We start from the raw sequence: 25321 nt of genomic DNA, 5'->3' as shown, positions 1-25321 counted from the left end.
CTTATCATCTTTGGCATGACAATGTCCCTTCAATTGCCAAAAAATCAGCTTGAGCTGTGCGAGGAAATCCTGAATAGTGGGAAAACTAGAAAGAAAAGTGACATGTGCTTAAAGTTGCAAGTTCTTGAATTAAGTGACCTCACCATACAACTCATCAAGCTTTTTACGCTTTGCAATATGGAACAAGTTATCAAAAACATGGAGACCGACGAGACATTTAGCCTCATCCATTTTGTTTCGATGAACAAACTGCTCAAATGCCTCAATAAATTCGGGTTGGTTATCATCCAACATTGGCCAATGGCTCCAAGATTGCCACAATTGAGACATCTTGAGCTTCCATATATGATAATTGTGTGGAGTGAGCAATTCTATCCTTAGTTCCAACATGGTGTTCAAGAGAACACAAAAGGACCAATATGCTTCTTACACCCCCCAGAATGAATACAAACATAATATACAATCCCCAGCACCAATTTTGCCAATACACAAGTAGAAGCAACAAAAGCAGCTTGCAACTTCAAGCTAGTAAAACTGTCAAAAACTGACAATTCTCATACACCTAGCCCACAACAAAATTTGTTTAAGCAACTTTTCGACAATATCTTGGGTGCTAAAAATGGATCCCGTTTGCAAGAGTTGCACAAGTTTGAAAAAAAAGGCCTATTCTAGGCACTTTTGGAATCCATGTATGCTCTTGGTTGCTCCATGTGACCACAAATGACGATGAGGGCAAACAATTAGGTCCCTTAGGGCTAAGAATCTCGATGCCCATGCCACGTCACCACAAGTCACAATGCCAGATCACCACGTGAATCACCAATCACCACGAGTCACCAAGTTAAAAGTTGGATCAAACACTTGTGCACGTGAGAGTGGGCTATAAGTTCCGTGAGCCTCTCCTCACAATACAAGAGTGGATGAGCGGGTTATTTGAATAGTGTAAAAAGCTTTCACATTCTGCATGTGGGACTAAAGTCTCTTAGGGCTCCACCCAAAGCACTGGCTGTACAACCTGCAAGCCTTCACACATATAAGAAACCCTAATGCAAAAATCAACTTATGGCTATTATAAATATTTAATTAATCACCAGATCAAAAGAATTTGTGGTCAATAAGCAGGTGTGAACCAGCAGTTGGCAATGAAAGCCTATTCTTCCAAAATGCTTAGCAGACAAAACTTCAGAACACCATGTGAATATTGATAAAAGTGCAAACAAACTGTCAGTCCAACAAAGTGCTGAGAAAATGACTACAGAGAGTGTGGATTCCACACTGTTAAACTTTTTCGACACTGTCAACAGTGCTGTCCAATTTGTGCAAGAAGTATTTGAGCCCTGCTAATTTTTGCTGGAGATACCACCGATCCCATCAGCAAGGATGCCATAAGAAAGTATTTTCTCAATGCATCTACTGATACCAAGGGCAAGTCACTAAAGCATGCACTTCAAAGTTTAGCTGAAAAAGTGATAAAACTGGTGGTAGACAATACCAATCCCCCTGAGCTAGTTCAAATGGACATATAAAAAGTGACACACGGGTTTGTCAGTATGCTTTCCACTCAGGTTGGGCCAAAAGAAAATGCACTGAAGAGGAGGTATCTTGGCTACAAATAAATGCCCGAAGCAAGGAAAACACAAAGAAAATGCAGATTTTAGAAAATTGACGTGGAAAAAACCACTTTGTGCTGATTGCATCAAACAACAGCCCGGTCAGAACATGGAGAACATAAAGCCTTTGATTTGTCGAAACAGAAAACTGCCTACTAAATGGACCAGTCTTGAAATGAAAATGATAATCTGCAATAATGCAAATGCATCAAATGAAATGAGGCATGTCTCATCAATTGAGCCATCCCTGACCTCAAAAAAAAAAGCTGGTGAAAATCCTCAGTAGGAAAGAATTTGCAGATAGCAAGCTCTGATACCATGTTAGAGCACCCAGAATCCAATCTGTAGACCAAAACAAGCCTTCACAATAACCATAAGAAGCATCACAACAAGATGCTATTTCACCAGCGGTGAATAATGGATTGAGATTATACAGAATGCACAAGCACTCAAATATATAATGGGGTGCAGAGTGAGGTACTGGAGCAACTTTCAACCAATTACCTCAACCAAAAAATCAAAAGAATTTATAAAACATTATACCATAGTTGGAAAACTCTCACTTGGCAACAACTCGCCAAGGCCCAAAAAGTTTATTCGAGAAAAACTTGGCCAGTTTTTCAAAAGAACTCGGGAAAAACTGGGGAACCTAAAAAACCACTTAAATCTAATTAAAAATACATTTTTTTGCAAAATTCGATGAGAAGATGTATCTAATGAGTTAATTAAAGAGAACACAAAAGACAAAAGCAGAGTTTAGATATATATAAATGCATAGGAGGTAAACAATCACATTCTCATGCGGAATGCTGATGGCAGGAAGCAAAATAGTAAATAGTTTGTGTCAAACTAGAAGTAAATACATTATTACAATTACATCTTCCCCTTCCCAGCTCTACTAGCATACTGTAATTCTCTATTTAATATAATATATATAGGCTTTTTGCCTTTTGTTTTTATCAAAAAAAAAATTAAAAAGTTTTAATATATATTTGACTTTTTAAAAAAAAAGAGTTTTTCTGAAAAACTCGCCGAGTTTTTGCAAAAAACTCCACGATTAGTAGGAACTCGCTGGTTACTCGGTGATTATGCCAACTAGAAAATAATAAGTAGTATAATGTAAAATGTTTGTAGTCGCCTGAGCAAACTTAAGCTACACCAATAAAAGTTAGCTAAATAAGCTATTATTCTCACTCAGTTAAAACTTAAATCAATTTAGCTGTAACTTATGACACTCTTAAACACATTTTAAATGATAACCTTGATCAAAATTCATTCATGGAAGTTGTATATAGGTGTCTCCAGAGATTGAAGATGAATCTGAGGTGATCTGGACACCTTAGAATATAAAACAGAAGCATGTTCTGAGAAGAACATAGGTAAGCATGGTTTCATTTTGGCACTGACTGGACGCCTTAATAGTTGCAGCAGGTGATGACAGTTGCATTTGTATCGTAACAGTTACAAAACTAACATGGTAGTTGTGGATTTGTCATGGCAATTGCAGAAACACCATGGTAGTTTTTCCGGAAGTGGTATTTTGCTGAGTTGTATATGGGCTGTTTTCCAAAATGAGATGAACAGTCATTTTTTTGGGTCAAAACATTTTTTTCTTCCAATTCGTGTGTTTTGGACTTTTTATCTGAGCCTAGACTAAAGCTAACAAAAAAAACCTAACCTGAAGGGTCATTGTAAGTGATACTAGTCTCTTTCAAGTTAGATTTTTGAGTAATTGGTGCATAGGGAGTTGAGTACCGTAGAGGTATGCATTTGAACAAGTCAAAAGCTGTGCAAGTGCCAGACTTAGGATATCGTGTAGTGACAGATTGCTTTTTTTTGAGGCCTCAAAAAGTATAACAATTTTTAAATTGCATCAGTAGTAGTGGCAAGAAAAGAAAAAGTGGCTTACTCTTTCAATGTTTCTTCGCTCTTGTGTTCTCTGAAGTAAATCTTCTGTGTTATTCTTTATTTGTGTTGCTTGTCTCATTTGTTGTTCAAGTCTTGTTTACAACTACCCCATTCATCTAAGTTTTGAACATGTGGGCAACTCATTTCAAGCTTTTTAGTGCTGATTTCTTTAGTGTTAAGAACAACAAGGAATTCAACCAACAGATGATTTGAAGCATTAAATCCCATGTTAGGGCATTAGTTATGGAATATGTGTACTAATTATGGATTATCTTGTTGAAAGATAATTCTATAATTTACTAATTACTCAATATCATATCCTTGGTCATTTCCCATACATTTATGAATAATCATATGTTCTCCTTGAAATCAGCAAGCTTGGTAATGTTATGTCCTCACACACAAACAGTTCTGGATTTGTACATGAATATTTGTTTCCTGCCTTATGAGAGTGACATGGTAATCTGCCCTTTTTCTTCTTTTGGCAGGAGACCATCATTATACTCTTGCATTCGGATGAATGTTCTTAAAACAAAACGTGAGGAAATTCTTCATAAGTTGTCATCACTCCTGTGTGAGACTGGATTTAGTGAAGATGGTGAAAGGAAAGCTCTCCATCAAAAAGGAACTGCAGATTCAGGCAAATCTGATGACCCAAGCATGATCCAAAAGCCCCATGGCATCTCTGAATGCTTAAATGCAAAAATTATGCAGCTCAATTTGGAGGCTTCTGGATCAGCCACTGTTAGCTCCTTCAGTGGAGTGTCAATATTGGAATGTCCCCATGACACATTAGATGATGAAGATTTGTTGTGTTGCGAATTACCAGGCATGGAATATGTTGTCATAGTTCGTGGTTCAGGGCCGTTCAAAATAAAGTATGATGATGAATGTGATAAACCAATAAAAGAAGTGATTGTAAGTCGCAAATGTGCTGAAGCTGTGTTGCGCGGTGCTGATGTATGGGGTTTCCTCTAAATCCTAACAATCCTAGCTGCATTCTTCTGTGCGATTGCTGTCTGATTTTTTCTAGTTTTCTGTATCTTGTACCCTGTGTTGCTTTTTATTGATGGCTAAAGATAATATTTGTTATCTGTTGATGTAATGATGTTAAGCTCTAGTGGTTCATATTTGTTCTTAGTTATGTTAATATACAACAAGACTAAATGCAAGCTGCCTTTAGTGAGAACAATATTCTATTTGCCTTCTGCCAATGGAATGTTATATCAACTTCATCAGATTTTTTGAAATTTTAATGAATTTAATGTACTTAAAATAAAATATATACCAGCTGATATGCAATGCATCAGTAACTAGAGACGAGGACAATAACATAATGTAATGGAAAGAATAATAATAGAAATATCTGCGCTTTTGATGTCTAGTCATTCTCTTGGAAGTTAACATTACTAAAATATGGTGAAGATGGTTATAAAATAATATACACTTCTATGTATAATTGATCAATCAACTTGATTCTTGCTTGAAGAGCACACTGAAAATACTGACTGGGGTGGGGGGTTGCAGTGAATCAGTATTTTAGATTTTTGAACTTTTAAAACCATGAAACAAGAACACTGAGTAATCATGAGTAATCAGAGAGACAAGAACAGTGAATTTTCTCTTGGGAAACTGTTTCGGGTAAAAAACCACGACACTTCTAATTTCTAAATCTATAAATAACACTGGGCACCAACCCAGATTACAAAAGAGAGCACAAACCCTCCTTGAAGCACCAACTCCAAACAACTTGTTAATGTTTTTGAACAAGAATAATATGAATGCAATCAAGTGAAATACAAAATCTAAAACAACTGATAACACATGGAGTTATCCTGGGAAAACCCTTCCTTCTCAAAGCAAACTACCCATCCCACAGAAATATAGTTCCTTATTCATATCGTCAAATCGATTATAAAAATGCCCGCTTCTTTTTTATTTTATTTTATTAGATTGTAGGAATCGGGTGCAGCACGGCCCCCCCATAAACTGCAGTGCGCCGGGTAAACTTTTTAACGTGACCGGTAGCGCTGGCGCGACATGCCCACCGGTACCACGGGGATGGGGGAGACTAGAACCCGTGACCAACCTTCTGCAACAGGGAAGATTTAGCCAATCGAGCTAGGGCCCCTGCCCCTAAAAATCCCCGCTTCTTATTAACATCTTTAACATTCAATGATCACTCAATGATCAGATCAAATAACAGTCACCAGAGTATCGTTTTTCAGGAAGTCACCATACACAGATTACTAATCACAGAGTAGACTCAATACATATATGGTTCTGCTCATACACCAAGCATGGCATTAATATCAGAAAATGAAATATATATATATATATATCTGTATATATATACACACACACACACACACACGTATATATATATGTGTGTGTGTGTGTGTGTGTGTACATATGTGTACATATGTATACATATATATATGTATCTATATACATATACATATGTATACATATGTGTGTGTATATATATATATATATATATATATATATATATATATATATATATATATATATATAAACTTCTGACCTTCCAAGATATAGAACACGTAGCTGCCCACTACAATAGAACTCTTGGAACCATGAAACAATATGCAGTACTCTTGATAACATGAACACAATATATAGTTACAGTACTCTCGATAACATGAACACAATATATAGTTATTGCCAATCCGCTTTCCCAATAACATTCACAGCAATACAAAATAAAAAAAGCAGTAAAAACTATGAACCAACACAAGGAAAGAATGGGCAATGCCTTTAGGGATGCCAGGAACCGATGAGAATAAGAAACGACTGTTGTTCATTTTTCACACATGTTCCAATGAAGTAAAATACATGCTTATTGCTTTTGAAGTAATTTTCAGAAAATACATCAAAGAGAAGTATTCTATTCATTTTGAAATAATGTTCAGTATTTGCATAATGAAGCAAACCATAATAGAAATTAAATGCTAAAAGTAAAATTCTCTCACACATCTGACTGTGAGAGTAGTCTCTACATGCTGACATATATCTATACCCTACTGAAATCGATAACTGAATAGAAGAGTAAAAGGAGAAAGGTTCATGGGCACCAGTCATTGCTTGTAATGACTGGTGATATGGCATCCAACTGCGTCCATCCTCTCGCTGCTCCAGACATCGCCCGTTCCGTGCTTCCAATCCCTGTATTCACAAAGAAGAGAATGGGTTAGATCCAATGGATCTAAGCAATACTGATGACTCACTCAATCTTGCGTTTACCATCCTACATGCTATTTATCTCAGTAAGATACAGGCATATATCAGTGACAGAGAGATCAATAACAAAAAAATGAAATATTAAAGGGACAATTCATCTTTGTTTTGAAACCTTTTGCTTATAAAAGAAGAGAGCAGGACAGGCGTAGCAGATGGAATTGGTATGCATACCAGGAATAGTAAAATGAAACATTAAAGGGACAAACTTTTTAAGTTTTGAAACTTTTGTTTCATATATGCAAAAAAGAATGAATGCTACAGCTAATAGAAGGCAGTATGAACATGAGGATGATCCTAGAGAACATGATCCAGCCTCTTGAAATGATGTTGAATGCATACTTCTCAATGATAATGTAGAAGGTAATAAATTTTTTGTCATGGACAAAGGGGGAAGGACAGGCAAGATCACATCAACACTGAAACCTGAGAATGCAATCTGCACTGACAGCAGTTCATAGTCTAGCTACAGAATAAAAGAAAAGGAATATGCTAGAGCAATACAGTATGATGGATGCAGCAATTATAAGGAAAACGTTATATATTTTGAAAACAATGAATAAGGACAACTAAGGACAAGAAATACTCAATCAATATCACAACTTTTTCCCTGATTCAAGAACTTGATCATATAGTGGTTAACCGAGCTGTAAGAGGATAGAGTTCCACATCAATTAAATACTGATGCAGAAGTGTATTCTTGGGGTAGAAAAGAGCATGGAAAATTAGGCTTTGTTGATGGCATAAAATGGCAAAATGGTTCCACAAAAGGTTGACCTTCTTGCTGGTGAAAACATTGCACAGGTTTCTTGTGGAAGAACACATTCAGTTACCCATGCAATTGATGATGGACTGTTTTTCTTATGAAAGAGGTGGATTTTAAGTACATATGAATTATGTGATTTAAATAACAATCAAAATCCAAACTCAAGTAGGCTTCAGGAAATCATGCCCAGAATCAAACAGCATTAGTGATGCCCAAAATCACAGGAAAGCATAGTATCAAACTCCAATAACATCAGTAGAAACTGAGAATCCATATTTGACTTTCAGCAATATATGCAAGAACCAGTAACATAGATGATTTTATGGCAACTTTTAACAAAGCATCCATTATCTACAGGACTTTTTGCAAATATCTTTATGAAAATTTCATATACAGTAAAAAGAATCCATGAGAAGGCGGCATCTAGAGAAACCCTTTAGTTTGCATACCAGGGTATGAAAATACACCAAGGCGTCTTCCAAAACAGCAGGATACACCAAAAATGGCATCTTACAGCAAGAAGACGTAGGGTCTGTGGAAGCTTTACAGCAGCCAAAAAGGACAAGAACATCAGAAATGGTATTCAAAACAACCAGCTGGAAAAGAAATATAAGAGGAATGGAGTCGGCTTCTGAAGAAATAAAAGGAAAAGCACCATATTTCATACCAGCCCATGAATCTCCAGGCGTCTTAACAGTAAAGGCAAGTCCAATGGTGTAAACCCAGCAAGCAATGAGAAACTCACAAGCACCCTTTGAATCTTATTTCTTCCTCTGAATGTAAGTACAATTTGTATAGGTTCTCCCTCTTTAATAAAGTTGTGTGCCATCAACCCAGTCCCATGACTGCAAACAAAAGTCCTCATGTTTGATCATTTCTTCAGCCTGCATGACTTTGCACGAAATCTCTCATCATCCTGCTGCTTCTTGATCTGTCTAATCTGTTGATTGTCTAAATCTCCTCACAATCTAGCAAAGATCTTTTGCCATCACAAAATTATAGTGCAGTTAGAGAGTGAATTTTTTTCCGAACATTAGCACATCCTTCAACGAACTTCAGCTGCATGTTCTCGCATGAATCCTTCATTTCGAACAGCATATTCAACACCCATTAGACATCATGATCTAAATGTTCTATTCTGATTCAGATTGTTTCCTTAAACCTGCTTTGGTACCATGTTAATGTTTTCAAACCAGAATAATATGGATGCAATCAACTGAAATACAAAATCTAAAACAACTGATAACACATGGAGTTATCCTGGAAAAAACCCTCCTCAAAGAAAAAAACCTAGCCCACAGAAATATAATTCCTTTATTCAGATCATCAAATCAATTACAAAAGTCCATACCCTCTGTTAATGTCTTTAACACTCAATGATCACTCAATGATCAGAGCAAATAACAGTCACCAGAGTTTTGTTTTTCAGGAAGTCACCATACACAGATTACAAATCACAAAATAGACTCAATACATATATGGTTCTGCTCATACACCGAGCATGGCATTAATATTGGAAAATGAAATATATCTATATAATCTTCTAATCTTCCAAGATATAGAACACACAACTTCCTACTACAATAGAACTCTTGAAACAATTTTCAGTACTTCGATATCATGAACACAATAAATGGTTATCACCAATCCACTCTCCCGATAACATTCACAGCAGTACAAAGATAAAGATCTCAGTAAAAACTATGAAACTACACAAGGAAAGCATGAAGTGATGCCAGTAACTGATGAGAATAAGAAATGATAAGAAGAAAACTGTCACTGCATGAATGCAACAATAGGAAAACTCCTGCAAACTCAGAATGGGACCAACTGTAAAGATGATTGGCATGTGGCCGATGAGAATAAGAAATGATAAGAAGAAAACTGTCACTGCATGAATGCAACAATATGAAAACTCCTGCGAACTCAGAGTGGGACCAACTGTAAAGATGATTGGCATGTAACCGATGCCATGTCAGCATCTGGAAAGAAGAACATGAGTATAGAGGGGAGAAGGATTTATCTCGCGGCAACAAAAAAATTGAACACAACTGAAGCACCAACTCCAGCCAGACAAGGCACCAACTTCAAATGCAAAAATCAACAATTACTGAAACTGAAGACAACAACACCACAGCAATCTTTTTCTTGTTTAACCCAGTCTCTTCAATCCCAAAGTAATCAAGAAATCACACACAAAATATAAACTTTTGCCTGAAAATCCTTAGATGCCTATCACTCTGAAACCTTCATATCATAACATTCATTCTTTTCTTGTGAATCTGAAATAGAGTATAAATCACATCTCAGATTTTTCAAGAAAGCTTCATCATGAACTGTAATCCCGTCTGTTCTTCATTCACAGCGTGCAATAGCACTTATCACACTCACATGCTCGACCAGTCAAGAATCATGAGGGGCGGTCACATATTTTTAAAGTTGTCAGTTTGGATTTGTGTTCAAAATTCTTTCAATTTTTTTAGGGATGGGTGGGTTTGTCTGTACAAAAACATGTTTTTTAAAAATATATGTGTGCATTTGTGTGTGTGTGTATGTATGCAGCAGCAAATAAGTTCATACACCACTAATGCTAATAGCAAAGCAACATAGCAAAATACACCACCATATATATTAATGTTTCAGTCCAAATGACATGTTTTACTAATTTGGCCTTTTTAGTGATCTATTTTAGGGTTGGAGGGTTGGATTGACTAAAATAAACCCAAAAAAGCTTTAAAAAGGTCAAATTAGTACATTTTTGGCCAAATTCGGCTTGGGTCCTGCCTCAGATTTGCAAATTCGCCATAGGAATGGCAAAATTCGTGCGGGGTTCATCTGATAGTATTTGGGCAGACTTTTAATTTTTGCAAGAATATGATAAGGACCAGACTTTTGCAAGATCCGGACCAGACTTTGGGGTTGCCAGGGAAGAGTTTGGTAACATAGTATATTTTCTTCATAGATCTTTCAAGTATGGGACTAGTTTTTCTTACAACTTTTATGACAAGAGACTAAATCTAATACTTGAAAAGAATTTGGATAGTAACAAAATGCTTATTGCAACTAACAACTCACTTATTATTAATATAATGGTAACAATTGATGGAAATGATCTTTGGTTTGCAATGATTATCATTATATCCAAATGCCTTATACAATTAGGTTGACTATCGTTCTAGTAGTATATATCGTTCCTTATATATTCTCTAAGATTGTGCTATTGCCTTGTATATGTTTGCCTATTAAGGCTTTGCAACTTCTCTATTTTGTCTAATTGAAGTTTTTGTAAGTATGCAATTGGTTATGAAGCTATTCTAGATATATTTATTAGAAATGTATGCTTCCATATTTTGATCTTCATTGTTCAAGTGACCTTTCAAATTCTATGGTAATAATAAAAATAACAATTCTTCACCTATTTGATCCAAACCCTTTTATTTGCTTTTCTTCTTTAAATCTGCACATATTCTACTCATAAGTCTATTTTGAATGATGTTATAAATTTTTAAATCTGTTCTAGATCTTTTCCAAGTCTGCTTTAGATACTATAAATTCATAAATCTGTTGTTACCTTCACTAATTTTCCATATCCTCTTATTCAGGAATCTGTTATATCCTTTTCATGCTTTTCCTTCACATATACATTGAAAGTTATATTATATTTTTGATAAACGCCCACTTACTTCCTCTCTAGATCGTATGTTTCATGTTCCTCTGGATTACTGATCAAATCCTGCTTGTCTCTTTAAAAATGACTTTTGTTAAAGCAAACTTTTCTGTTCCACTCCAGCTTTCTTGACTATGTTATGATTATCAATGCTTGTCTTGACCAGACCTGATCTATTGAAATGGATTTCCCTTTCTTCTGTCATTGTCACTGCCTTCTTTTCTATGATTTGTTTTGGGGCCGAGCACTCCCATTTTTGCTTCCTCCAACTTATCTTTCTTCAACCATGTCATGTCTTGTCAGTTTGAATCCTGAGCTTACCTAGTGTAGTCCAGAAGGGAACTTTTGAATGCTTTCTGTCCTTACAACTCTGAGCTTCATGCGTAGGTGTTCCAAGCCTGATTTTATGGGAAAAAAGTATTCTTTTTGCACTCTGTAAGTTCTGTCTTCCTCTACTAGGGACTGCCAACATATATCCCTTATATATATATATATATAGAGAGAGAGAGAGAGAGAGAGAGAGAGAGAGAGAGAGAGAGAGCATAAGATATATATTGCTTCATTGCTTCAATTACCATGAAGCTAATATACTTAACAATCAAAAGTTAAGACCTAAGGTAGATCTTCCACTATCAATGTGTTGGGATAAATTATGTATTTCTAAAGCTGAAAGCTTTTCTTGGCTTGCTCTTCAAAATGAAATCTTAAGATTTGACAGACTTAAGAGAATAGGTTTTGAAGGGCCCAATATCTGCCCTCTTTGTGAAAAAGATGTAGAATTGATTGACCACATATTGCTTAATTGTGATTATTTCTTTCAAGGTTGGTCATGGCCGTTAGAAAGGTTGGGTTAAAAAATACCCTTTTCTGAATCTATCAAAAGTATGTTTCTAGCTTGGCCTCTTATATCAAACTGTCTCTTTAAATGCTTGTGGATTACTGCTCTGTCCGCCAATAAGCTTTCTAGTGATCAACTAATTATTGAAATAGAAGTTGTGATTATTGAGAATCTCAATAGCAAAATTTCTCATACTGGTGGTGATCTTAAAATGACCTCTTGGGATGAGAAAATGAGACCAAGATGGGTAGGATTAAAAATTTTGCCTTTCAGGGGTCAGGGTAATGTTAAGATAGATCAAAGGAAGAAATGCATTTGGGAACCTCCCAAAATAGGCTGGTATAAATTGAATTTTGATGGGGCTTTGCGAGGAAACCCAAGTATTGCAGGTATTGGCTCCTACATTCATGACTGTCATGGCTATGAAGTGGCCTTCTTAGCTAAACTTAAAGGGACAACGTCTAATAATGAAGTAGAACTATTAGCTTTAATTGAAGGTCTTCTCCTTTGATCTAAGTAAGATAGGTGTTGAATGTGTGGAAATTGAAGCAGATTTCACCATTATAATAAATGCCCTCCGAGAAGGGGCTATGCCTGATTGGAAACTTGACTCTTTTCTAGCAAGAGCTATTTCTATCTTAAAGAAGTTTAAAAAATCTATGATTAACCATATTTATAGGGAAGGTAACCATAGAGCGGATGAATTGTCCAATAAAGGGGCTGATGGGTTTTTCTAAGCTCCCCTAATTAGGTTAAGCACTCCATGTCCATTATTTTGCTTATGGTTTATAATGATGTTGCCAGAACCTCCCTACTTTTCTGACATTAATCATTAAGGATGGATTTATAAAGATTTGCTTTTTATGTTTTGAGATGGGTTTTCTTTGTACTCATTTTATCACTCGTGTTTTCCCTATGATCTACCATTTCTTGAGGCCATCATATGATTATTCCTTGCATTTTTCTCCGTCTTCAAGTTATGGTGACTTTTTACAGCTGGCCCCTTTTCTTAAGCATTTATAGTAGTTGCCAGGGGTTTAGGCTGTCCCATCCCTTTATTTTTGATTTTCCTTATTTTCTCTGAGTCAATTATGGAGACTTCTATAAAGCTTTGTAGCCCAAACCGGCAAATGCCTTTGATAAGGAAATTAATCTGGATAGGATTTGACAAGTTGTTGATGTCCATAATGAGTTTATTTGGAGAGCTGTTCTGAAAAGCTTAGGGGATTAGTTTTTTCGTTGTAAAGATTGGTTCTGAGCTAACCCAGATATTACTGCAATGTTGATTGCAGTAGCTATGCATATTTTCAACAATAGGGTTGATGTTGCTAAGCTATGCCAGGAGCTTTTCATTGAGGAAGTCTTATTAGACTTGGACATCATTTTGCTTAATATTAGGGAAGACCTAACTATTCCTCGAGCCTCTAACTATGGTGTTCTTATGCTTAGAAACCAGATAGTTCCTGCATATCCCATTCTGTTTTCATAAGACCTTGAAGGCTTTTGGGCTCAACAGGTCATCTTGGATCAAAACTTGCGCTTCCAGATGATTATCTTTGATGTATATAACCCTATAAAAGACAAACTGTTGGAAATCTACTTGTAAGCAAAAGGAGTAGACCAGAACGCAACTTATGCTATGGCTGTTGTAGACCTCAACGAATCCGTTAGCCTCTCAGGCTAATTGGAGTGTTTCTTTTTTCATAACATATTATGTAATTAAACTTTGTTTAACTTTTAATACCGTATGTTAATGGTAAGGACTTGGAACTCTTTCTTGACTCGGAAACTTCGACTTAAATTTTTTTGGTATTTTAAGAAATATATATGATTGTATCCTAGGTTATGGGATCTTTTGCTTTGTAAGCATTTGGATAATTTTGGTAACCAGTAGGTAAGGGTTTATCCAAATATGGTTCTTATTGATATTTGGTCTATGATAAAACGAGTTAATTGGTATCACTCTTAATCAAATGAGGATTAATCCTGTTTTGCAAGGCTCAGTCTTTATTAGGAGGAGGCTGTCATGAATACCTACCTACCTTCTATTGGTTTATCTTGCCTCTTTAGTTTTCATTTTGCTTTGAGAAAGTTATTTCCTTTCTTTCCTTGCATGATTTTGAGCTAGTTATTTCTTGATGTCTGTAAGATGCAAGCTTGGAATAATTAGCCTATGGTAATGGATGAATCTTAGTGTTAACTTTAGTAATCTTATTGATTTTTATGGTGAATATTATATTGCCTCAAGCTATGTCACAAGGTTCGCCGAATTTTCGGCTTCAGATTCGGAATTCGGCGAACCTTAAAAAAAATATTCAAAAATTCGTAAAAGTTTGGATTGAATTTGTATTGTAGAAAAAATAAATCTGGTTCTCTTAAATCATGGCCTCAGTTTAGTGGAAGTGGAATAGCTTTAGCCAATCGAAGAGTGTTTCAAAAGATAGTTAGGGGCCAGGGCAAACGAAGTCTGCAACGAAACACATCTGTTACTTGTTTGTTCTGTGCAATTTTTCTCCGCTTTCTTTGGGATTTTCGTCTAGCATTGCAAACAATCTCTTTTGCAACCAAATTTGCAGAAAATGATCCTCGGAAAGGCATTCCTCATCTCCCACCCTATCAAGCTTTTCTATGGCCTGCGACGAACAAACCAACGATGGCGTCCAAATATTTCAATTTAATATATTGTTTGTTTTTAAGGTTTTGGTACATATTTTTAGATGGTTGAGATAGATTTAAATTTATGTCATTTTTATTTACTAATTACTATTAAGAAGATATAAGTTTATTTATGTTTATTAATTTTAATTATAATATTAATTAACGTAATCAGATTTCCACAATCCATTAGTATGTGAGCAATGTTTCTGGATTAGATTGTGTGAGTTTTTTTAGCATCAACGTTTCGGATCATACTACATGATCCATCATCAGGACAAGAGAACATCAGAATATGGAATGTTCTCTTGTCCTGATGATGGATCATGTAGTATGATCCGAAACGTTGATGCTAAAAAAACTCACACAATCTAATCCAGAAACATTGCTCACATATAATATTAATGTTTACTAGGTAATTTATTTATTATTACATTAATATGTTAGTGAATTTTAAATTTGATTACTTTTATTATTTTTCATTTTATTTTGTTAAGTTAAATAAAAAATTAATGTATATCTATTTTACGTTTTAATTAATATAGTTAGAGATTTTATTTTGTTTTAAAGTTTAATGTTTTATAAAGTAAAAATTAGTATTAATTCTTTTTTTAGGAGTCAAAAGAAAATAAAAATTAATTATTGAATATACTATTATACATATTTATATATTTTTTAATATAAGGCGAATTTCATATCGAATTTTTTTTATAAAAATTTCCTTGTCGAATTTCATCTGAATTTCATAGTTGCCGAACTCGAACTCGAATTCGAACCTTGTGACTTAGGCCTCAAGAATTCTTTATCTTTCTAAGATTTGAAAAGTTTATGTCAGCAACAAGCCTTCAAGCTCATTGGTGTAAAGCTTAAATGTCCTGGGCTCTGATTTTTTCAGAAAAAGGCTAGTCGTAATAACTCTATTACATAATGCTCTTCTTCTATTCTTAGAGAAGGGATAGCCGAGAGGATATCTTTGGTCTTTCGGATATTCCTCTATCTTATGGACAAAATTTCTTTAAGATAAGGGTTTGTTCTATTTCAATGATTCTATTAAGATCTACTAATGTCTGTGAGGTTCTGGGCCAAGAGGGTTCTTTATGCTTTTGAAACTAGTTTAGATAAGAAAATTCCTTCCCAAAACTTTTCTAATATAATCCTATAATTTACATGAAGTTATTTTCTATGAAAGCATAATAAGGAAGGAACATTTTCTATGGCGGCCCTGGAAATTGTGGATTTCTAGACTTTAATAGCCAAGATCATTACACTTTGTTTATAAGGTGTCCTATTAAGGGACTCCTTAATGTTCAACGTGTTTCTAAGCTCTCAGAACTCACCCAGATTTGGTTCAGTGGCATTCTTCCTTTGGCCATTCCTTTTTCTTCCTTTTCCTATCTCCGGTATGAAAGCTATTGAAGTTGGTGTAGTTGCTTACCTTGCACATTTCGGTATTATGGTTTGGTTTCCTTTGTCAGTATAGATTGTCCTTCAACTAGATGAATGAATGAATGAATGAAAGATTTTTAATGACGTCCATGCAAGATTTTTAATGATGTCCACGAGGCCATAAGCCTAAGGGACCCACAAAAACTCCTAGTTAGTCTGATGTGATTTCTCCAGCTTGTCTCTTTTGTTGTGAATCTGCATAAGTAAAATAGCCCCCTTGAGGAGTCTTGGTCCTTCGAAAAGGTCTTTTATGTTGTTCACTTTTAATGTTTCTTTGTGTTGGCTGCGAATGTCTTCGTATGCTGTACAATCCTTCAGATAGTGCCACTTTGTTTCCACCACACCCTCATTGCAAAATCTACAAATTCTGTCTTCCCACTTGTCCTTAGGGACCTTCCATCTACCAGTTTCACATCTCAAACAATGGGAACCAGATCTCAATTCAGTGATTAGGATTTTTGCCTTTCATTTGATCTCGGTTCCTAAATATTCTTTGTCGTCATGTTTGCATGTGGGATTAAATTCTTTGACATAATAGGCTTTTTTTCTACCTAATTGGTTTGCCCACACGACAGATCTGATTTTTCCTGCCACCCATTTTTTTAAATTTTAGAATTGTTTTTTGGGCACTCTTGGTAGACAATGTTCCACTTGTTGAACCATTAATCATTTTGTTTCTTCCATGTCTTCTTCCGACAAGCCAGTTTTCCGTCAACCACCCTACCAAGCCAGCTTTGTGCATCCATTTTACTCACCTTTTTTAGATAGCTCAACAATCTAACAATTGCCGAGGCCTCCACTGGGAACATGCCCGCCTCTGCTAAACTAATCTCTTATGGAACTGTGGATTTGATTTTGAAATTAGTTGTGATGTGTTTTTGAATTCTTTCAATTTGTCGCCATTTATGGTTTGATATGCTGCTCCCCCATATCTTGCTGCCGTATAAAATAACTGGTATCACTAGCAACCTAAAGAGGGTTTTCTTAGTCTTCCAATCCCATAACTCTACTGTCCTGCACCTATTTTGAAGAAGATAAGAAGCCTTCCATCCTCCCTGTATCCTTTTTGATTTGTATGTTTCCCAACTGAGCCGGTAATGGAAATCTATCCCCAAATACTTGTATTCTTCTACAATTTCTAATGCTTTGTCATTAAATATGAAAGTGCATTGTTGTTTTCTCTTCCTCAAGGAAAAGACCATAACCTTGGTCTTAGAAGTGTTGACCTCCATCCCTACTTCCGTGCAAAAGATTTCTAAGTTCTTCAAATGTTCCCTGAGCCCTTGTGCTGTTTTAGCAATGAGAGTGAGGTCATCAACATACAAAAGCAATCTGATCATATATTCAGCTAGCTGAATTCCCTCTCCATTGGCTTTGTTTATCCATTCCTCTAACTTGTCAATATAGAGGCCAAACAAGGTAGGAGATAGCAGGCACCCTTGTTTGACCCTTATGTCACTACCAAAACATTCCGACATGCCCACTTTGGTTCTGTTTTTCGCTTTAACCTGTTCGTGAAGTTTATAAACAATAGCTCTATACTCTATTGGGACCTCCAATTCTTCCATCCTATTCCATAACTTATCCCTAGGGACGGTGTTGAAAGCTTTCTTAAAGTCAAAAAGCAGCAAAAAGCCTCTTCCCCCTGTTTATCCCATGCTTTTTCGATGAGGAACCTTAGGGTAATGCAGTGATCAATAGTGGAATGTTTTGGTCTGAAACCCACCTGTCCCATAGCTCTTTTCCCTTCTTTTTCTGCCCATCCGCTGATTCCTTGCTCTACCATACTATTGTAGAGTTTTCTTAATAGGGGGTTCACCATGATGGTGTGGTAGTTGGAAGGGTTGTTGACATTCCCGCTCTTATGGAGAGGAATGACAACATTGGTGGTCCATTCCATGGGAAAGCAGCCTTGCATGACCATATTAAAAATGTCCCTGATGTGTGGAGTCAACAAATCTGTCCTCCACTTTAGAAATTCAGCTTGCAGCCCATCTATATCTTGAACTTTTCCACTCAATAATCTCCTTATCCCTAGAGTAATGTCTTCATTAGAGAATAGTTCATCTGAATTGTTGGTTGTGGGGAGTGAAGCTTCATCCTCCGGTCTCTCATAAAGAGATTTTGCATACTCTAACCATTGAGAATCCGTGATTTTATTTTTAACCTGTTTCCTAGCTTGTTGTAACTTCTTCCAAAAATCTTTAGGATTGTGCTTTCCTAACATGATTAGCTCATTTCTCTGATTAATCACATATTCTTCTTTTTTGGATTTGATCAGCTGTTTGTATTCTCTTATGATTGTTTTGTTTTCCTTTCTCCCTTTGAATTTTCTTTTTGCGGCCTTGCATTCTTCATCATACCATGGGTTAGCTGAAAAGGTGTTTGAGATGCTCTTCTTTGTCTTTGTTCTCTTACAACCCTTTAGTGCTTCTTGAATTAATGGGATTAGCGAGCTGCTGCTGATATGACTTTTTTAATCATTGTTTTCCTTGGTATTCGTGATGTCATAATGCATTTGGATCTGCTTTTCAAGAGCGGTGCAAAATATTTTTTTATTTTCATTGTTTATAAGAATCTTGCCCTCTTTATTGTCTTTTATGCTTTCATCTAGGACCTGATCACTTTTCAATCTTTTGACCTTCATATTGTATTTAATACAAAGAGACATATGGTCTGAATTTAGCTCTATAGGACATTGTTTAATTCTGAAATCAACTACTTTGATGATGATTGATTGTGAATATATCATATAGTCTACCACACTTTGTTCGTTATACGTTTTACAAGTAAATTAGTTTGATTTAGGCCACATCTTCATACCATTACACACAACTAACCCGTGGAGGCTGCATAGCCCGAAGAGTTCAGCCCCAAAGTGAGATACACTACCTTTTTCATCCTGAGAAGTCCGTTTGTTGATATTGTCATCATCTTCTTTTAGCCACAAGGGATTACTATCCTCTATTAGATCGTTGCCCAGCTGAATAGCCTGGTTACTCGCTGTCCTAGCATTAAAATCTCCTATAAGGATTGTGTTACCAATTTGATTAAAGGAAAGCACTTCTTTCTTTAGAGCTACAGAAGGATCTTCATTGTCTAGATGCCTCTTTTTGTAGAATTTAGAGCTTTTTGGTGCGAAATAGCATGCTGTTAGTCATGTGATCTCCTCATCATCCTCAATCTTCAGCCATATATATTGTTTATTTGAGTCCTCTTTCTCCAATTTTATGTTTTTGTTCCATGTATCTTTTATCAAGATAGCAATCCCTCCATGTCCTTTACCTATCTTTGTTTCTTCATTCCACAAGGAGACTTTATTGTACCCTTCGAAATCTGGAATCCTACACCCCTCATGTTCGTGTGTTTCTATGAGACAAATAATGTCTTGCCCCTCGGCTATGGGCCCCAACCCCGGTCCTCTTCTCCATGGATATCCTCTATAATTCCAACTCACCATGCTTAGATACTCTCGTGGGGCCCTAAGTTCCTATTTCTGATTCACTGATTTGTTGGCAAACTGTGCTTTACCGTTTTTCATCCAAGCCCATTTGCCGGCAGCCCTTGCTGATTTTACTTTCTCCTACTCCTTCCTCCTTTCCTCTTGCTGGTTAATGGTTAAATCCTCGTCTAGGTATATTTGGGTGTCTTTGAGTAGCCCCCTGTTCTTCAAGATTGCGCTCTTATCTTCTATGTTGCTGAAAGTAACTCTCACATGCCTATTTTTCTCCATTCCCATACTTCTCCCAATTCTATTTGCTTGCCGGATTTAACCCGTCCATTTTAGTTTGTCTCTAAGAAAGTCATGTGTCAAAATCTCTATTTTCTCACATTTCCTAGTCTTTTAAGCCCTTGATAATGATGTTTACAACTTTTTCTTGTATTTCCTTCTCATCTCTGATTTGTTTCTTGATTTGTTTTTGAATGACTTCCTTTTGTTCCATGGACGGTACATTGACCACTTGTGCCCATGATTTGGCTCCTTTTATTTACTCTTTCTCTTAGTACCATGCTTGTTAATGTTGCTTGAACTTCCTCCATTTTTGTTGTGGTGTCTAATTTATTTATTTTTTCCAAGTTATTTTCTAAAGTTATTTTCTACTGCCACATTCCCTTCGTTCAAAGCTTGTTTGATAGTGATTATTTCTTGCTGCCCTCTCTCAATGTCGTCTTGTAGATTCAAGACCTGTTTTTTCAACCATTTGTTTTCTCTTCAAGTTCCCAACTGGTTATTGTGACCTCTTGTAACCTTTCTCTATCCTACTGTCCTTTCTCCTCCAAGTCCTCTATCCTTCTTTTCATGTCCACAAGGTCATTCACATACATTTTTGAAAACCAAAGCAAAGGAGAGGAGGGGCTGTAAGGTTCTTGTAGAAATCCCCCCTCAAAAGTTCCTTTGTCTGCCCCATCCTTTATTATAGGCATCCCTGTCATAGTTTCTTGAGTTTTCTTTTGTACTGGAGAAACATCGTTTGCTTGTTTCTTTGTATCGGTTACTAAGAGGTTTTTAGCTGTCCTTGGTAAAATCATGATAAGTTTCCTCTTCTGCAGTTGTCTTTTCTTCTTTTAGATTTGTCTCCATTTAAGTATTCCTAGGTATTGCTTTTCATTGACAAAAATGAATTTGGTGTTCACCTTGTGATGCTCTTCTTGTTGTGTTTCTAGCGAGATGTATTGACGATCTGTGATAGCCCTTGGATGTGATCACATTTGAGGACTGCATAGCGACCACTGTGTCATCCTGAGATTGTTCAAACACTAGTTTAGGTTTCCATATTGTTGCCTGTCATGATCCTGAATTTTCAGTGTAGGGCCTCCTATTCTTAGTCTCATCATATTTTGCATTGTTAACCCGAGTGTAGAATCTTCGTGTGTTTGTGTTCCCTGTGTATTTAGCTATGATTCTTGTTTTGTTGTAAGTGAAAAGGTGAATGCAGTTTTTGGGTTCCAAACTATTCATAAACAAATACAATAAGAACAAAAATTGGAGAACAAAGGAGAGTTTATAGAATCCAACCTAGAAATCTCGATGTTGGTAAAATAATAGTGGGCCCGATCTGTCTCCTTTCCTGTGCTCAATCTATATGTGGTCCCAGCTTGTTGTCTTTGCCTTGTTTGTACCTGCAGATCCTATTGCTGCCCTTGTCATTATCACTAACCCATGTTTTGGTAGCTAAGTGTTATGCATGCAGTTCTTAGTGATCTACTTGGCTTACAGGATCAGATGGGAAGTTGAGGGATAGTTCCTTAAGATTTAGAGATAATCATTAGTGGCTCATAGAACCTCTCAATAATGTAATTGCTTAATATATTATGCAAAGATAATCAATAGATTATCAATTAAATGTAATTTTCTCAAGTTATGCATCTGGACATGTACTAATAGTCGAAAGATTATTATTTTTGTCATTGGGTCTAGCACGGGTTAATTTCTTGTAATCTGTTTTCTAGACTGAATAAGTCTTGAGCTAGACCGAATATTTTTGTAATGCCCTGCTCAAAGATCCTTGGAACAAGGATAAAACATGCACTAAATAATTTTTTTTAAAGATAAGTTACTTAACAACAACATGAAGTAACCCAGTGCAAGAGTGAGACATCTAAAACAAGTAATAAGAATAGGGAGCACGTCTAAGATCACATGTTCACCTACACCAGTGGAAGTCTTACAAACACTCCCAAAGATCACCAAGCACCAACAATAACACAAACCATGAGACTACCCAAATGAGCTTTGGATAACATCTATGAATTTAAAGAGGGAATACGAAACTAACAATCCCAAACAAGATATTCTTTTTAAACCCAAAGAACAAGTTCCTAGCATGGTTAAACATACAAGTCCATTTCCAACTAACCATAGCATAATCAAGAAATACAAATAGAGACCAACAACAACCACATACGATTAGGGCTCGAAGTTACAACCAGTCATCAACTAAACACCATGTTGGAAGATAAATGCAGAATCTTGAAATTTGGCTAAGTCTGAAATCCTGAAGCCCTGAAATTTCCTAGATTCTTTATCTTAACTCTGAGAGGTTTGAAACCTATCTCAAACAAATTGTCGCATATATTAAAATATATCTTAAGTACAACTTAAACGATATATTTTAAACCCAATAGAAAGACTGTTTTGAATTGGAAAGGTGTTAAATCCAACAAGGTGTCCAAAACCAACTTGCTAACTTTCCTCAGCCAACCCTAGATGCCTCCTGTTTCTCGTGCGAGGACCATAGCAGACAAAATTCTCGCGTGAGGAAGTACAACACGACACGTGAGAAACTGCCTTTCGTGCGAGGAAATGGACCAAATAGTGCGAGGAAGTACTTGGCTTAGTAGGCAAAACACCTAAAATTGGTGTGAGGTTTTCGCGTGAGGAAGTGCCAAGAGCTGCGCGATAAAACCCAACACACCACGCGAACTTTTGTACTTTCGCGTGAGAAAGTGAAATTTTGCGCGAGGATCCAAAATAGCATGTCAGAAACAAAAAGTTAAAAAGCTAAGAATGAATTTCCTCCACACCAGGGAGTACCAGATCCACCAATCGAGGCATAAACACTTTAACGCTGAACTGTACGACGGATACTACAACAACCATCTAAAACAAAGTAGTAAAAGAACGTACTGAAAGTAACATTGTAGTGTACATAAGCAATATCGCAATGACCTGAAACAACCAAATTAAGTACATGGTTCCTCCCAAGCATAATAGCATCATGAGACCTCGAAGGTCCTAGCCATCCCCTGTGCATAACATCCCAAACTGCCAACTAGATAGTCAGAGCTGTCTTACAAGGATGTTACTACTAAAGCCTAATAACATCATAAGAACAAGAAATCTAACATGCTAAACCAAAAGCAATAGATACTCCAACCAAGCAGATAACATCATCAAATCGTATGCTAAACATCATAATAAGGAAATGCGTCAATACTAACATCAATTAAACATGATATACAAGCATTCCAATGAAAGCATAAATCACAAGAAAGCATACTCCGGAACCTGAAGTACCAAGTGAAAACATCCAACAACGATCGCACTGGGACAATAGACCGTCTCTGTACACTAGTCCCTAGTAGTGGTATGGTTAGCTATGCCTCCCAACCACGTGAAATCCGTAGGTCCACTCTTGCTGTGCTGATGGAGATAATGATCCAACCACAAACACACATAAAACACACGTCCGTGGCTATCACTCACGCTAGACAATAAAGAGGATTGAAACCAAGATCATGAGACAATGCAAATACAACAGGTCCTAGTCAGACACTCTATGGGTCGACTATGCAAGGACTTAGTGGAGTATCACTACTTGCCATCAGGTAGTGCAAGTACTTCAAGCCTTTAATCAACTCCCTCAAGAGGCCAGAGTCGGAATGTATCTTCGTGAACTCCCGCAGGAGGCCAAATATTGTGCCTTCGATCAACTCCCTCAGGAGGCTAGACACACATCTTCGAGCAACTCCCTTGGGAGGCCAGGTGTTCTAAGATCTTGCCTTTCATAAAGTATTAATACCCATTTATTTATTTAGTTATCACTTGTTAGAACCTCTTCACGTTACCTTGTCGACCTCTTCCGGGCTGGGGTACACAAGAGAAGCCACTCCACACGCCTACCCTACATACCCATGCTCATCACACGATGAGTGCCCAAAGGCAATGCAAGTTTCCAACCCAACTCCAATGAACATAACTCCACCGAAATACAATCGAGAGTTTGGGCCTCACAAGTCACCCAACAAATGTACGTGCAAATGCTCGTGTGCGGCGCACCACTATTACGAAGATCATAAAACAAGGGTTGGATGAGAACACAAGCAAAATATCACTCAACCGAAAACAAGCTCCGGAGGACGTATGCAGCATGCATCCCAATGCAACATAAAAGTGCAGCAATGGTCTGATTGACATCCAAATGGATGATTCAGGTCCACGACCAACATCATGCCAAGAAAACCCAAGAAAATAGGGTGGCACACAAAACGATGTAAAAACCCCAAAAACTAGAAAATTTTAAAATAAAAACCCATTTGGCCTTTGGGCACAAAGCCTCAAAAATCCAATAACATTTGGGTTTAGACACCGTGTTGGTTACCAAAACCGCAGATTGGAAATCCAAGAGCCTGCCACTTCTCCGGTAGGATCTCTCAATCAAATTTTGGCCAATGAACGGAAATCGCTTAGATTCCCTTGCACTTCGCTTAGATTCCCCTGCACTTCGGGCTCCGCGACACCTAGGCGGGTAGACCTTCACCTTGAACATTGACTACTCAATTCAAGGGTTTTATATAGCGAATTTAAACTTTGCAAGTTCCTCGGCTGGCAAGGTCCTTGAACTCGATCAGAAAACTGGATGCTGAGTATTTGGATAAAATTTTAATAATAATGAATTTGATTTTTTGTAAGAAGGATATTTTAAATTTTCTAACTTTAATAACAAAAGACCAGTGCTTTGTTAATCCGGGCGATAGAGTCAACTTCGGTGAACTTTCATGTACAACTTCATAATGTTCAATGCACTTATATTGCCAATAATTTTAATAGTCCAGATGTGACAGACCAATTATAATGCAATCTTAAATTAGTCCAAATTGAATTTTAACTCTGCTGAGAAGGAGACAAACCAGACAGAGGTACGGAAACAATTTAATATTTCACAACACCTATGATGATCAAATTTAAAATGCTAACTGACCATGTCCACTTATCTGATACCAAAATCATATACAAAATTCTAAAATATAACTACGAAGGACGATTCGCCTGTAGTTTAAATCTCCATGCCATTAATGATAAACAAAGAACATTTTTATTTTATTATTAAAATAAAATAATTTTATAATAATAAAATAATGAAATTTCATTATAAAGTCATAAGAAACTTCTTCCTTCATACAATTAATATAAAATGCTCTCCTTATAAATGACTTTGTTCAAATGTGTTTTTTTTATATCTCCTTTTTAAAATCCACTGAGGAACTTATATTTATAAGTGACCAAAAAGATAAAAAGTCTATGTCGGAAGACACATCTTTTCAAAACAATTAGTCGGAGTGACTATTGCAAGTTACAAATTTTTTTTTAAAACAATGATTTTAATAAAATAATCGGGCAAGGCTTTGTAATAAAACTTTTGCCCAAATTAATTCCTTCAAACCATCGGACA

General features: G+C 36.4%; 1 protein-coding gene across 3 annotated transcripts in view; it reads left to right on the top strand.

Moving 5' to 3' along the window:
• LOC149578640 (NOL1/NOP2/sun family protein) overlaps positions 1-25321 on the top strand; it is a 193613-nt gene that overhangs the window by 6755 nt on the left and 161537 nt on the right. For all 3 annotated transcript variants that reach the window (XM_089830592.1, XM_089830599.1, XM_089830602.1), the window contains exon 3: positions 4007-4478. In XM_089830592.1, the coding sequence (XP_089686718.1) occupies positions 4007-4478 (472 nt within the window). The remainder of the gene's footprint in view (positions 1-4006; positions 4479-25321) is intronic.

This window comes from Cupressus sempervirens, chromosome 1 (genome assembly GCF_028749045.1).
Source record: "Cupressus sempervirens isolate cs-2001-9-10 chromosome 1, ASM2874904v1, whole genome shotgun sequence".
Taxonomy (NCBI): Eukaryota; Viridiplantae; Streptophyta; class Pinopsida; order Cupressales; family Cupressaceae; genus Cupressus; species Cupressus sempervirens.
The sequence above is the reverse complement of the archived record's forward strand: the minus strand, read 5'-3'. Positions and strand labels throughout refer to the sequence as shown.